Source organism: Carcharhinus amblyrhynchos, chromosome 20 (genome assembly GCF_965287045.1).
Source record: "Carcharhinus amblyrhynchos chromosome 20, sCarAmb.v2.hapA, whole genome shotgun sequence".
Taxonomy (NCBI): domain Eukaryota; kingdom Metazoa; phylum Chordata; class Chondrichthyes; order Carcharhiniformes; family Carcharhinidae; genus Carcharhinus; species Carcharhinus amblyrhynchos.
This window is the reverse complement of record NC_137343.1, coordinates 10,428,645-10,444,928: the sequence shown is the minus strand read 5'-3', so window position 1 is coordinate 10,444,928 and position 16,284 is coordinate 10,428,645. Positions and strand designations below refer to the sequence as shown.

The window sequence follows — 16,284 nt, the reverse complement described above, 5'->3', positions numbered from 1 at the left end:
AACCAAATGTACATTAGTATTAATGGAATTTTTCAGTGGTTTTCCCATAAATTATTGAATGCTCTGAAAGAAGCAAGACTTACATAACAGGCACAGTTCTTGTTTACATCGCAGTTGAATGGGTTCTCCTTGTCAGTACACTTTGAACTTTCCTCACCAACGTACCCAAGGTGACCCCTTCCTTCCCCCCTCCCCCCCTCCAGTTATTCATAGAATAGAATCCCTACAGTGCAGAAAGAGATCATTTGGCCCATCGAATCTGCACCAAACACAATCCCACCCAGTCCCAATCCCCAGAGCCTCACATATCTACCCTAGCCAGTCCCCCTGACACTAAAGGGAAATTTAGCATGCCCAATCCACCTAAGCCCCATATCTTTGGACTGTGGGGGGAAACCGGAGCACCCAGAGGAAACCCACATAGACACGGGGAGAATGTGCAAACTCCATACACTCAGTGACCCATGCCGGGAATTGAACCCAGGTTCCTGATACTATGAGGCAACAGTGCTAACCATTATGCCACAGTGCCACCCTCCACTATTGGATGGTGTTCTTCCAACTATCAGCCTGCTCTGGACATGGTAGATAACTCTGAATGTCATTTGTAGAGGTGCTGTCTAACTGGATGCTATGAGAAACAATCTTTGGTTGTATTCTGTTCTAACTATCTAATTTCATTGTTGTGCCACATTTATAAGCATTTATATAGCATCTATAACAGAGTAAAGATCCCTCTGCAGGAGTAATATCAAAGAAAACTAGACCCTGAGCCACACAAGGTGATTTTAGGGTGGAAGGCCAAACGCTTGGTCGGAGAGGTAGATTTTAAGGATGCTTTTAAAAGCAGAAATGGGGAAGAGACCAGAAAGGGCTTAAGGAGGGAATTCCAAAGCTCAGGACCTGGCAGCTGAAGGCATGTCTCCCCACAAATATCAGGAATGTACATGAGGCCAGAATTGGAGGAGCAGAGACTTCCCAGGCAATAATATGACTGTAGGATTTTGATTTGATTTATTATTGTCACATGTATTAACATACAGTGAAAACTATTGTTTCTTGTGCGCTATGCAGACAAAACATACTATTCATAAAGAAGGAAAGGAGAGAGTTCAGAATGTAGTGTTACATTCATAGCTAGGGTGTAGAGAAAGATCAACTTAATGTAAGATAGGTCCATTCAAAAGTCTGATGGCAGCAGGAGAAAAGCTTTTCTTGAGTTGGTTCATACGTGATCTCAAACTTTTGTATCTTGTTCCCAACAGAAGAAGGTGGAAGAGAGAATGTCTGGGGTATGGGGTCCTTGATTATGCTGACTGCTTTCCTGAGGCAGTGAGAAGTATAGACAGGGTCAATGGGTGGGAGGCTGGTTTGCATGATGGACTGGACTTCGTTCATAACCTTTTGTAGTTTCTTATGGTTCCAGGGATATGGAGGGGCAGGGCCGTGGAGGGATTTGAAAATAAGAATGTCTTTTACACAATAGAAAGAAAAGATTCTAGAAATGCTCAACTGGTCTGGCAGCAGCTATGGAGAGAGACCAGGGTTATATTTCAGGTCAATTAGAACTTTTATTTCTGGGTAATTATTCTGGTGTGGACAGTTTGCTGAATAGTTAGCCAAAACTAAACGTGAAATTAAGTTACACACTAAGCCATGTAGACTGGAGCAAAAAAATTGCAAAGGGACATTGATTGCTTAAGTGAGGATGAAAGGAAACTCATGTTGTGTGTGTTATAAAGGCACCAATCATTTAAAGAGCTATGCAAGCATGCTGCGTGTTCATTTATGAATTGCATGGATATGCATGGATAGGCAGCAGTGCTGTGTGTGCTGTGTTCTGTTCCAGTCAAAAGTAAAACTGAGACTGGATCACATGACACACTTCCCTTCTAATGATGGAATGTTGCCATATTGCATCAACTCTGTGACGTGAGGATTCACCGCACAGTAGGTAGTGGAAATCTGCAAATCTGCCAGAAACCTTGTTGATGCTGGGCAAATGATCATTTCAACATAATCTGCTGGCTGGCATGAGCTTGAGGGATTGTTGTTAGATAAGTGAGGGGTGCACAGAGCAAAGGTGGGACTAATCGAAGAGCGGTAGTCTCATGACATTGTCACTAGACTAAGAATACAGAAACTCAGGGTAACGCTCCGGGGACCCAGGTTCCAATCCTATCTTGGCAAATAGTGAAATTTGAATTGAATAAAATCTGGAAACTGAAATGGATGACCATGAATCCATTGTCGATTGTTGTATAAACCCATCTGGTTCACTAGTGTGCTTTAGAGAAGGAAATCTACTGCCCTTAACTGGTCTGGCCAACAGAGCCACATCAATGTAGTTGACTCTGAGATGACTCTGGCAAGCTATTTGATTCAAGGGCACTTAGAGATAGGCTATAAATGCTGGCCCAGCCAGTGATGCCCGCGCCCAGTGTATGAATAAAAGAAAGATACAAATCGACCATGATCTAATTGAATTATATAAAAGACTCGAGGGACTGAATGGCCTTCTCCTGTTTCTATCCAATAGATCAATGCAAAACTACCAGGCTGCTAAGCCTTCTGACTATTGAACTGAAAGAAACTTAATATTTCAGGCAAGGACAGACAAAACAAACAAATAGACACTGGAACATAATGAAATTCATCTGTGGAAAACCGCCAAAGTGAAATATTCAATGTTGAAGGTTCCCTTTCAATCCCCACAAGGCCAGAGAGTGATATTTGATTTAATTTGATTTGACTTGACTTATTCTTGTCACATGTATTGATATACAGTGAAAAGTATTGATTCTTGCACGCTACACAGACAAAGCATACCATTCACAGAGAAGGAAAGAAGAGAGTGCAGAATATAGTGTTACAATCATAGCTAGGGTGTAGACAACGGCCAACTTAAATACAACATAGGTCCATTCAAAAGTCTGATGGCAGCAGGGAAGAAGCTGTTCTTGAGTTGGTTGGTACGTGACCTCAGACTTTTGCATCATTTTCCCAATGGAAAATGGTGGAAAAGAGTATATCTGGGGTGTGTGGGGTCCTCGATAATGTTGGCGGCTTTTCCGAGGCAGCGGGAAGTGTAGACAGTGTCAATGGATGGGAGTCTGGTTTGTGTGATGGACTGGGCTTTGTTCACAACTCTTTGTAGTTTTGTGTAGTACAGATTGCACCCTCCCTGTATGGGCATGGACATCACTGGCTGGACTAACCACTCTGTCCTTGCCTCTCATAATTTTGTAGACTTCTACCAGGTTGTCCCTCAACCTCCGTCATTCCAGTGAGAACAAGCCAAGTTTCTCCAACCTCTTCTCATAGCTAATGCCCTCTATACCAGGCAACATCCTGGTAAATCTTTTCTGTACCTTTTCCAGTGGCTCCACATCCTTCTGGTAGTGTGGCGACCAGAATTGAACACTATATTCTGTATTCTCTCATTTACTTCTCGGTGAATGGTATGCTTTGACTGTATAGCGCGCAAGAAACTATACTTTTCACTGTATACCAATACACGTGACAAGAATAAGTCAAATCAAATTAAATCAAATACCTTTGAGCCAGTTCATGGGATAGGTAACTCACTAACACAGCTCACATTGGAAATCCAGCCAATTTGATGTATAACTCATCACTCAACTGAGGGAATGTCTTTTTTTTTTGTCCCTTTTGATACATTTATTTCAACCAAAAAACCCAATTCAAATTGAATCCAATACATGGTCCCCAGGTGAGGGACAAACAAGATCCAAGCTGACAGGATGAGACATTGCATTGTCTCCCAAGCATGATCTAATGCTTCATAGAACAAAGAAAATCACAGCACAAAAACTGGCCCTTCAGCCCTCTAAGCCCGCACCAACCATTCTGCCTGTCTGAACTAAAACCCCCTACCCTTTGGAGACAACATCTCTCCATTCCCATCCTATTCCTATATTTGTCAAGACGCCCCTTGAAAGTCACTATTGTATCTGCTCCCCCTACTTCCCTCCACAGCGAGTTCCAGGCACCCTGTGTAAAAACTTGCCTCATACATCTCCTTTAAACCTTGCCCCATGCATCTTAAACCTACACCCCTGAGTAGTTAACTCTTCCATCCTGGGAGAAAGCTTCTGACTATCCGTTCTGTCCATGCTTCTTATAATCTTGTAGACTTCTATCAGGTTGCCCCCTCAATTTCCGTTGCTCCAGTGAGAGCAAACCAAGTTTCTCCTCATAGCTAATGCCCTCCATACCAGGCAACATCCTGGTAAATCTTTTCTATACCCTGTCCAAAGGCTCCACATCCTTCTGGTAGTGTGGTAACCAGAATTGAACACTATATTCCAAGTGCAGGCCTTACTAAGGTTCTATAAAGCTGCAACATGACTTGCCAATTTTTATACTCAATGCCCCTTAGCCAAAGGTGGAGGTGGCTTTGAAAAACTTACATCAGGTAAAGCCTGGGTTTATAATCCGACCAGTCAAACCAACTTGGAGTACTGATGAAAGGTCGTCGACCCGGAAACCTAATTCTGGTTCTCTCTCCACACATGCTGCAGACCCGCTGAGAATTTGCTGCTTTTATTAAAATCAATGGAGGTTTGGGCTGATTTTTAAAAGAAAAATAATTGGAACGGTTTCTGGAATGTCCCAGCTTCCAGCGCGAGGGGATAAGTCAAATCTCCGAGTGACTGACGGGATTTTTACTGGCACAGCTGACATTTTGCAAATTGGTTAACGACTGGAAAACTGCCTCTCGGATCCATAAAGTTAATTTCATCTTCAGGTTATAAATTGAATATTGCCGTAATTGCTGCCTCTCTCTCTCTCTCTCTCTCTATCTCTATCACTCTGCAAAGGTCACGGCTTGCCAGAGTTTTGATTTTGTGTGCCGTTCTGTCTTGGCAGGAGCTGAACCCGTGCAGATGGACAGATAGCCCAGGCACCTGACAGACAAAGAACGACTCGCTGGCATCCACGCGCTACAACCCTGGCTCCTCAGAAGGCCATTTTGAGCAAGTCCTGTTTGAAAGAAAGTGGGTGGGGAGCTTGTGGAAGGCTGGGGTGGGTGGGGCGGCGGCGGAAGTTGAGTTGGGGGGCGGGGGGGGCGAGAGGGGCAAAAGAGAAATCCCCCCCCGAAGGAGGATGCTGACGAGGAAGCTGCGGTCCGGAGTCGAAAAGGGATTGGGAGCTGCGTCAGCTGATCTGCGTCCAAAGGATCTCCACAAACACTGCGTTTACCTGATATCCGTCCCCTCGGTTCCCCGGGGCCTTCCTGCAGAATTTAAATAAGGGAGCAGGATATCAAAATACTCTGCTGCGAATGTAAGATTACACGCAGGCTGCTCGCAAAATCGCATCTCAGAAGGACAGCAATTTGGACAGAGGATTGTGGACGGAGTGGGATGGGGGGGAGGGTAAGGTGGATGCCCCTCTCCTCTTACTAGTAAGGAAGGTAAATAGCTCTTCTCATGCCACGAAAATTACGCTTTCCTTCTGAGCAACCACCTTGGGAATTCATGGCTCTTTTGATTACTTTTTGTATTGCGAGGAGACACACAAAAGCTGATGAAGCACAAGTTGGGAGGAAGTAGTGAATGATTGTGTGGTCGCTCCAGCCAGAGTGTGGATTACAAAAACTTCCTCCCTTTGTATTATTATTTTCTTTCTGGGGAAAAGCTGTTGATTGAGATAATGCTCTATTTTTTTGTACCTGCCGTCCTGAATTACGAACGCACTTAAAAAAAAAATACACAAGAAGGTTATGAGTTGGGAATGGCCAGATTAGCGATAAAGATCCAGCGGTATTTCCGACGGAAGCCAGTTCGATTCTTCACCTTCATCATCGTTTACCTCATGGCGGGCAGCCTGATGTTCCTGCACTCGGGGTTTGTGCGGGACACCACCTTGGCGGGCGGGGACTCGTACCCCGGAGACGGGACGGCCGGCGGACCCCTGGGCGGCTCGGCGGCTTCCGGGGGGCTCCAGAAGTTCGCCTTCCTGCCTTTCGCCAGGGGCTACCGGGAGGTGCCGGAGAAGGAGCCTCCGGCCTTGCCCCGGAGGTACGGACCCCCCTGGCTGAAACCGGTGTCACAAGAGTCTGCGGACAAACTGAGATCCGGGGAGCATGTCGGGCTTTGGAGTAGAGCGCTGAAGGGGAAAATGTCGAGGGATCAGGAGGAAAACAAAGGTAGGTTGATGACAATTGCTGATGTTTCTCATGTTTTTTTATTGCTTGCCTGCCAATGTGAGCACTGAAAATCTAACCCTCAGGCCTTACATCTGAAGAGATCTCGCGTTAGTTTAGTTTATTTATTAGCGTCACAAGTAAAGCTTACATTAACACTGCAACGAAGTTACTGCAAAATTCCCCTAAGTGGCCACATTCCGGTTGCTTGTTCGGGTCATCGCACCTTATCAGCCCGTCTTTCGGACTGTGGGAGGAAACCAGAGCACCCCGAGGAAACCCACACAGACACGGGGAGAATGTGCAAACTCTGCACGGACAGCTGGGAATCGAACCCGGGTCACTCAAGCAGGGAAGGTTGGAGATGGTTATTCATCACCACAGTCACAGTTAGTTTACAAATAGAAAAAAAAGTGAGAATACGCAATCTCAAGCGATAATATTCAAATTAATCATTTGTTGAAATGGGACTAACCATCCAAGTTCTCTGGGGACACTTTGAAATATTATCAATGCAAATCACTTACTAAAACTGGATTGACCTTACAATCAATTCCAGCTGACCGAGTCTTCTTATTAGTATTCTGTTCTGCTTCAGTTTGATTTAGGTCTTTCACCCTCCTCTTTTTGAACCATTCCTTGTGATGACAGTGCGACAGAAGCAGATCCAGATGTGCAGCGAATGGGAGCCTTGCAGCAGTGGACAGTTTTCCCAGGCACCCTCAGTGGGCAGGAGAATGTGAATCTAAAACAGGCGTCAGTTACTTAGCGGAGCGTCACGGGGGCATAGAGGTTCGAACTGTTGCCTCGCAGTGCCAGGGTTCGGTTCCAACTCGGGTCACTGTCTGTGTGGAGTTTGCACATTCTCCCCGTGTCTGTGTGGGTTTCCTCCGGGTGCTCAGGTTTCCTCCAACAGTCCAAAGATGTGCGGGTTAAGTGGATTGGCCATGCTAAATTGACCCTCAGTGTCAGGGGGATTAACAGGATAAATAAGTGGAATAAGGCCTTGATAAAATTGTTGGCTTCTTCTGTACTGTAAGGGTTCTATGATTTTATGTACAGCACTTGTATTTGGGCAAGTACTGTTTCAAGTCAAAACTGGTGTCTGTGCCACGTGTGCGTTGATCTGGGGTTGGCCACATTATAGAGTGCGTAAATTCAGTTTATTTCAATAACAGGAAGGGGTTCCATTCCCTCAATGTAAGTCCACAGTCAATGAATTGGACAACACCCAATATCCTGACAGCAATCATCAGTCTTTATTCCATGGCAGTCCACTGTACAGTCAGCATTCCAACTACCAGGAGAAACCAAAAAAAACCCCAGAAAATGCTACATAAACTCAGCAGGTCCAGCAACGTCTGTGGAGAGAGAAACATGGGTGTCGAGTTCGCCAGGCTGCAGTTTTGCAGAAAGGTTATCTGGACTCGAAACATTAACTCTTTCTTCTCTCTCTATAGATGCTGCCAGACTGGCTGAGATTTTCCAGCCTGTTCTGTTTTTTATCTCAAATTCCCAGTATCCGCGGTGTTTGTCTTTTAATTAACAAGAACCCGAAGGTTGTGAGCTGCACAGGCAGTGAGGGGTTATGTCAGCGGTGGGGAAATTGCAGCCCGGAGGCCACATGCGGCCCTCTTGGGTTCTGAGTGCGGTTCCCGTGAGACGTTTTGTTAACTGTTGCCCACGTGCAGGCTTGCCACATTCCGTCATTTCTGTCGGTGTAGCGTTTTTCCATTGGGTGTGACTGAAGCGACTCGCGTGTAAAGCGAGTGAAGTGAGGTGCCTGCTGAGTGCTCACAACATTGAGTGTGACAGCTGTGTCCAAAGTGTCAATATTTCTCTTGTTTTTGCCACGTGACGTCAATGACATTTCTATTAATATCTAAATGATGGAGCATTTTGTATAACTCGTTATGAAACATCCAGTGTGTATTAAATGTATTGAATCTTATTCGTGGGCTCACGGTTAGTGAACAAGCCCAATTTCAATCATTGAGCTGAAGGAGGACCACTCACGTGGCCCAATCACTAGCCTCAGTTGCCGATCTCTGGGCTATATCCAGGCACATCACTCCAATGTGCAGCTCACTTACAAGTGGCGTGTCTTTGCACAGTGAGAGTGTCACTGCCGGACATACATCCAGCAGATCACTGGGGAGCTAACAGTGTCTTTGCTGTCTGCAGCATTCTACAGGAGCCCTGCACAACTCGCCTCATGGTTTGTCAAGGCATCCAGCAACGTTTCATCATCAGGAGAACACAGTCCTTGCTGCCAGAAATATGGATAAATGCAGAGGACGGGGAGAGTGGGAGGATGAGGAGACTGGGAAGAGGATCAGGAGACTGGGAGGATGAGGAGACTGGGAGGAGGATGAGGAGATAGGAAGGAGGATGGGAAGACTAGGAGGAGGGTGAGGAGACTGGGAGGAGGGTGAGGAGACTGGGAAGAGGATGAGAAGACTGGGAGGAGAATGAAGAGATAGGAAGGAGGATGGGAAGACTGGGAGGAGGGTGAAGATACTGGGAGGAGGATGAGGGGACTGGGACGAGGGTGAGGAGACTGGGAGGAGGATGAGAGGAGACTAGGAGGAGGATGAAGAGACTGGGAGGAGGATGAGGAGACTGGGAGGAGGATGAGGAGACTGGGAGGAGGGTGAAGAGACTGGGAGGAGGATGAGGGGACTGGGAGGAGGATGAGGGGACTGGGAGGAGAATGGGAAGACTGGGAGGAGGATGAGGTGTCTGGGAGGAGGGTGAGGAGACTGGGAGGAGGGTGAGGAGACTTTATGTTATCAATGGGCCAAAGGCCCTCCTCTGTAGTGTCTGATTGAAAGACCTCTGTTAGGCACAGGGAAAGGAGAAAGGGAGTAACCCGTGGTGAGGGGCAGCGAGTGGGAAAGGAGAGTTCATGCTTAGGCCCTGTGCAGCCTGTAAACCAGACAGACTCCTTGGGCAGAATTTACCATCTTTCAAAGTGCTGGCTCGGATGGGAAAAGCGGAGTGCAGCACACTAGCTGCACAGTTAGCTTTCCTCACCAACCTTTCCAACGCTTTGATAAAAAAGAGCCCACCCCGCTTTCCAGGGGTCGGGCCACCATTCGAAAGAGTGGCTCAATAGCAAGCACTAAAGATTAAAGCAGAGAAACCCCCGCAGACACAGAGGATGTATTCCCCCCTCTCTCACCACACCCCCAACCATGGATCTCCCCAACTGGCATTACCTCTGGCATAGCCCCTGAACAGTACCACGGGGCAGCGCCAGGTGGGCACATCGCCTGTTGTAAACAGAACTCCAGAACTGCCGTAAGCGTTGCTAATGTAGGAAAATCCTGAGTAAGGAAGGGAGGGGGGAGCACGGGGCAATAAAGCTGAGGAAGCCCACTAATGGCATGGTAATATATTTAAATGAAGCCCCCGACATTCCTGGGGTGAACCTTGTTGTGCCACAGGCAGAGGAAGGGGGGAAAGGGAAGGAGGTGCGGAAACAATGGACTCACAAGATATCGCTGACAAGATTCTCATTTTTGACCTCTCGTGTGAGATTTTGCGATCCTCGGCCCTTTGTTTGAAAAAGTTAAAGATTATGTATTAGTCACAAGTAAGGCTTACATTAACACTGCAATGAAGTTACTGTGAAAATCCCCTAGTCGCCACACTCCAGCGCCTGTTCAGGTACACTCAGGGAAAATTTAGCCTGGCCAATGCGCCTAAACCACATATATTTTGGATTGCGGAAACCCGAACACCCAGAGGAAACCCATGCAGACACAGTGAGAATGTGCAAACTCCACACAGACAGTGACCCAAGGTGGGAATTGAACCCGTGCCCCTGACAATGTGAGGCTAACCACTGTGCCACCATGCCACCCACAAAGATATCGTTAGAAGCAACTCAGTAAAGGTTCATTTGATTCATTCCTGGGATAATGGGTTTATCTTATGGTTGAGCAGATTGGGCCCAGACTCATTCTGGTTTAGAAGAATGAGGGGATTTCACTATTAAGACCCTTCAGACCAGAAATGGTGCCTGAGGAAGGATAGTCATTGGAAAGTGGCTTCACGTCCCACCATAGAATATCCAGCCCACAGAAAGGCCATTTGACCCACCTAGTCCATGTTGATGTTTGTACTCCATGGAAAGATTTGCACCCCTCCCCATCTGCCCATGCTACATCTACCCCATCAGAGTAAAACTCCTTTTGTCCTATTAAACGCATTCTCAATGTTGGCCTCAACCACTCCATGTGGCAGTGAACTCCACATTGGGTCAACTCTCTTTCTCAGCAGTTACCTGAACGCCAAGGCTAGACTGATAGGGCAGGATTTTCCAGCTACCTCATGACTGGAAAACCCCACCCAATGTCAACGGACCTTCGCATGGTCCTATCCCGCCTGTTAGAATCCCTGTGGCCGGCGGGATTGGAAAATTCCACCCATGGTGTCACTCAGCCTCAAAGTTATCTGTTATTATTCGGTTTTTGGTAAGGTTAAATAGTCCTGACCTGTTTTGTGTTAACAGTGTATTACAAATTGTTGATCTTTTCTGATGCTATATTGAAATATTAATGATTGTAATAACACAAATGTAGCTTGTCATGTCACGTGAGCCCCTGGAGTCAGATTACTTCCTTGTAATGACTCTATTAGTCTTGCTGTATTTTGCTCAGTGTTTTTAGATAGTGCAGTATGAATTTATACTGCATAAAAGATGAGTCTATTATTAATAACCTATCAGAAACAGTGCAGATCACTGGAACACAAGCCTTTGGGTTAGATACACAGCAACATAGAAAATAGAAGCAGGAGTAGGCCATTCAGCCTTTCAAACCTGCTCCACCATTCAATTTGATCATGACTGATCGTCAAATTCAATATTCTGATCCTGCCTTCTCTCATATCCCTTGGTCCCTTTAGCCTCAAGAGCTACATCTAATTTTTTCTTGGCCTCAACTACGTTCTGTGGTTGCAAATTCCACACATTCACCACCCTCTGGGTGAAGAAAGTTCTCCTCACCTTAATCCGGTTTCCTCCAACAGTCCAAAAGTCGTGCTGGTTCGGTGCATTGACCATGCTAAATTCTCCCTCTGTGTATCAGAATGGGTGCCGGAGTGTGACAACTAGGGGATTTTCACAGTAACTTCATGGAAGTGTTAATGTAAGCCTACTTGTGACATGAACAAAATAACCTTTAAACATTACATCTTGAAATCACACAATGTTTTGGCCTCAATTATTTTCTGTCGTAGTGAATTCCACACATTCACCACTCACTGGGTGAAGAAATTTCCCCTCACCTCAGTCCTAAAATCCTTATCCTCAACCTAATTCCCCCATTATCGAGATCATTCTTCCTGAATCTATCCTGTTAGAATGTTATAAGTTTCTAGGAGATCTCTCCTCACTCTTCTAAACTCCAGTGAATGCGATCCGAATGAACTTAATCTCTTCTCATATCCCTGCAACCCTGGTAAATCTTTGCTGTATTCCCGCTATAGCAAGGATGTCCATCCTCTGATAAGGACACCAAAACTTCACATGTACGCCAAGTGTGGCCTCTTGATAGGTCATTTCCCACTGAGCCTTCTGCTCACTAAATCCCTCAGTCCTTTCTCTCCACAGAAATACATCTAATTGCCTTTTGAGAATGTCTGCTGAAGTATTGCTCCGTAGCTTACATGGTTAACTGGACTTTTACTTGCAATTGCGTTTCAAGTTTGGGAAACGTAGATGTGATTCAATTAAATTTCCAGCTTGAACTATTGAATTGCATCAATGATTCCTGTACCCTGTTTCACATTGTGAGTTCGGGGGATTTTACAAAGACAGGGAGGGATTTGCAGATGCAAATAAGTGGCAGGATTTTCCAGCCATTCCCACTGGCGGTATTTTCCGGTCCTGCCGACGGTGACCCCCCACCCACATGCTGTGGGATCGCCGATGGCACAGCATGCGATCAATAGGAAACCCATTTGATAGCGACGGGACTGGAAAATGCCAGCAACTGTTGGACCATCTCCGGTGCCACAATACATGCTGTGGTGGGGTGAAGGTATGGAAAACCCTGCCTAAGGTGTTCAAAATTAATCAGTTTACCAATCGCCCATTTGTCAAAAGCCCTGCTTATTTCCCATTGGTTGGACCTAGCTTTCAGTCTAAAGCGAAGGTGAGGATGTTCATTTCTATAATGCTCGACTTTCACCAAGAAAATACGGTCACTTCATGTGGGAAATAACAACCAACGTGGAAGCTTTAAGCCTCAAAAACAGCCTTTCTGTGCAAATCCTGTAAGAAACACAAAGTCTGATTAGGGATTAATTAATTGGTGAAAAGGTGAAAGCAGACAGTTCGAGCACCACCTCTACATTTACCACCTATAGCTTACACAACCATGTGCTGATTTGTTACCCTTGCGAGGATATGTTGAATCCATTATGTTACACACCTGCAGTGCATGTGATTAAACAGAGTGTTGCTGAGCCCTGAGCGCCATGAATCAAAATGGCAGGAGACGATGCTTTCAAAGTTTGGAATATAAATGTTTCCATCCACCTTTCCTCTCGTCTCCTCCTCTGTTGAATGCCGGGTGTCCTTACTGCCGGATGGGCTCCACAGGTAGCACTTGTCCTCCGGAGTCTTTCCCAGGTGGCTATTAGTCATGTGTCAGCCTTCGCTGTGGGTGGCACAGTATCCCATCATAGGCATATCACAGCTGAGCTCAATCCTATCTTCACTAGACACACACACACACTTCCAGTAATGTCCTTGGACAGTAATAAGGAGCGAGGGTGCCTGTGTTAATGTGAAGTTAGCTAGATTGTTAAGGTTAAGTATAAAAAGGTGGAGGGTTGTATTTGATTAGAGCACATATAGAGACAGAATCCCCACTGGAGACTGTGAGACCCCCATTCCCCTCTTGTTTATCTATTTATTTTGGAGTATTTGTTTTATTAAACAAATGTTTTATTCCAAGAGGAATCGATTCTCATGAACCTGTGCCCAGCCATGAACAGGTCCAGGCAGCGGGCACTCAAATGGGCCATCCGACCCAACTGTTTGCCCCTCTACATTCGCAGCCAGGTTTATTTATTTATCTATATATTTATTAGTCTCACAAGTAGGCTTCCATTAACACTGCAATGAAGTTACTGGGAAAATCCCCTAGTCGCCACACTCCGGCGCCTGTTCGGGCACAGTGAGGGAGAATTTAGCACGATCAATGCACCCTAACCAGCACGTCTTTCGGACTCTGGGAGGAAACCGGAGCACCTGGAGGGAACCCATGCAGGCACGGGGAGAATGTGCCCAAGCCAGGAATTGACCTAGGCCCCTGGCACTGTAAGACAACAGTGTAAGCCACTGTGCCAGTGTGCCACCCTGTCCCTGGAAAGGAAGCACACGATGTCCATCAGGACACTTTTAGGCCTTCCATAACCAGTGGGCCCCCCCAAGGGGCTGCAGTGCTTCATCAATCCTGGAAACAATGTTTTGGTTTAGTTAATTAAGTTTCCTTTTGATGTTCTATTTTAGCTACAGTGCCCCATCAGGGACTGTCGTCAGTTCTTGTTTATTGATATTGGATTATTTGTTTTATTAGAAGAGAATAAAGGGAGGCAGCATTCTTAATGGTCTGATCCTGGGCATGGCCAGGAAGTGGCTAGTTGAAGGGGGTCACCCAATCCAACTATTGACACCTCTTCTGTTGCTCCGTTTGTGTTTGGGTGTTCTTGGGAAGGGAGCACATGGTGTCTATTGGTATGTTTGAGCCTTGCACAAATACTGGCCACCATAGAGACCAGAGTTCTTCATCAGCCCCACAGTGGCACAGTGATTAGCCCTGCTGCCTCATAGTGCCAGCGACCCCGGTTCGATTCCTGGCTTTGGTCACTGTCTGTGTGGACTTTGTATGTTCTCCCCGTGTCTGCATGAATTTCCTCTGGTTTCCTCCCACAGTCTGAACAGATGTGCTGGTTAGGTGCATCGGCCATGCTAAATTCTCCCTGTATACCTGAACAAGCGCCTGATTGCGGCGACTAGGGGATTTTCACACTAACTTCAATGCAGTGTTAATGTAACCTACTTGCGACACTAATAAAGAGAAACGTTGGATGAGATTCGCCGGCCTCTCAGCTGCGTGTTTCCCACCGACGGGAGGTGGTGTGTTGTTTGCAGGATTCTCTGGTCAGTGCTCTCAGTGGAAATTCACATCGGTGGGAAACCTGTGGGCAGGGGCATGCTGCCGGCAGCCTCGGAGAATCCCGTTGGCATGAATGGCCAGAGAATTCCAGCCAACGTTTCAATTTAATTGTATAAATTCCCTTTAAAGTTTTGTCTTTATTACAGAACCTTTTAAGGGACTGTCCATTTGTTTAATTAAGTATTTTGTTTGATAATCAGTACACACAAGAGCATAAAGAGAGATTTTTGAAGTCCATCTTAATCCCGATGATGACATTTTAACTTTAAAAAACTTCCTTTGTTTTCACTTTTCTTTACAATAACCCGGAAGACCTTGTTCAATTGATTAGGGAGGTCCTGTTGAGGGAGTCTTGCAGTATGTTTTCTACTTGGTACACACACTGTGCATCAGCGGTGGAGGAAGTGAATGTTGAAGGTGGCAGAATGGGGTGCCCACCAAGTGGGTTCCTTTACCTTGGATGTTGTCAAGCTTCCTGAGTGTTGTCAGAGTTGCACTTGCCCGGGCAAGCTACACGCCATCCCGACTTGGAAATATATCACCGTTCCTTCACTATCCACAGGTGCTTTGGTCCGCCTTGTTGTCCAACGAGGGGCATACATGCGGTGGGTCATGCGAGGGCTGCTCTTGGATGTTTCGAGAGTAGCCTAGTGCTTCATGTCATTAGTGTACGCTTAAACTGGACCAGCTGATGGGCAACACGACAGCTCAGTGACTATCACTGCTAGCTGTACAGACACATGGATTTGGAGCTGTATCTGTGGGAGTTTGTGCATTCTCCCCGTGCTTGCGTGTGTTTTCTCCGGGTGCTCCGGTTTCCTCCCACACCCCAAAGGTGTGCTCTTGGGCTGATTGGTGTAACAAATTGTCCCTAAATTAGTCTCCCCTCATTCTGGTTTCCAATGTGGAGTGCCATAGGCGTAGACAAGGGTCATGGGTGGAAGAGGGAAATCACAATGTTAAAATGGCGGCGCGGGCTCGTTGGGCCGAAGGGCCTGTTTCCTGTGCTGTGTTGTTCTTTGTTTATCACCCAGTTGAAATCCTGGAATTCCCTCCCGGACAGCACTTTGAGTGTTCCTACAACACACTAACTGCAGCAGCTCATGAAAGCAACGCACCTCCACCTTCTCAAGGGCAATTAGGGGAGGCACTGGTGTGGTGGCATTATAACTGGACTAGTAATCAAGAGACCTGTTGGGTAATGCTCTCAGGACCGGGGTTCGAATCCCACCACAGCAGATGGTGACATTTGAATTCAATAAAATCTGGTGTTAAACGTGTAATGATGACCATAAAACACAGGGTGGATTGTCGCATCCGGTTCATTAATGTCCGCTAGGGAAGGAAATCTGCCCCAGCCAGGCCTACATGTGACTGCAGACAAATAGCAATGTGGTTGACTCTTGCCTCAGGGATGGGCAATAAATGCTGGCCCAGCCAGTGACACTCATGTCTCATGAATGAATATATTTTAAAAATTGGGTACGGGCAATAAACATTAGTCTAGCCAGCCACGCCCACATCTCATGAATGAATAAAAAAAGACCAAGTTGATTTACTAAAAGGGTATAAAGAAGCATTGCGAGTACACTGGGTTAGTAGGTAAGAGTCAGACATATGTAATTCTGCACTCTGTGCATGAACAACGAACAGGATTTGCGTCTAGTTTCACAGTTCACCCCTCCGGCTTGGGATCCATTTGTCAGCCTGGACAATATTCCCTCACTGCATCGCAAGGATGAATTGCGTTGTCGTGCACGAGGCCAGAGGTGTTCCCTTCAAAGCCATCTCCACAGCAACCATCTCCATGGCACCTCAAATCAGCACAGAAAACAAAGAGGCAAGTGGTCCAATGATTCTGATAATGGACTGGCGAAGTAGGTACTGGACGGGTAATGTGAAGGTTGTTAGTTCAAA

The 16,284-nt window shown here is 46.3% G+C and overlaps 1 protein-coding gene and 1 long non-coding RNA gene across 4 annotated transcripts in view; both read left to right on the top strand.

Moving 5' to 3' along the window:
* Window positions 1–5,064, top strand: part of LOC145355745 (uncharacterized) — a 222,280-nt gene extending 217,216 nt beyond the window's left edge. For 2 of the 3 annotated variants that reach the window (XR_013889038.1, XR_013889037.1), the window contains exon 3: window positions 4,894–5,063. This is a non-coding gene — a long non-coding RNA (uncharacterized LOC145355745). Of the gene's footprint in view, window positions 1–4,893 lie in introns of all 3 variants that reach the window. The other variant, XR_013889039.1, reaches the window with a different exon arrangement.
* A 12-nt stretch (window positions 5,065–5,076) lies between these two features.
* wscd2 (WSC domain containing 2) overlaps window positions 5,077–16,284 on the top strand; it is a 254,302-nt gene continuing 243,094 nt past the window's right edge. The window contains exon 1 of the mRNA XM_080208075.1: window positions 5,077–6,175. Within this exon, the coding sequence (XP_080064201.1) occupies window positions 5,761–6,175 (415 nt within the window). The 5' untranslated portion in view covers window positions 5,077–5,760. The remainder of the gene's footprint in view (window positions 6,176–16,284) is intronic.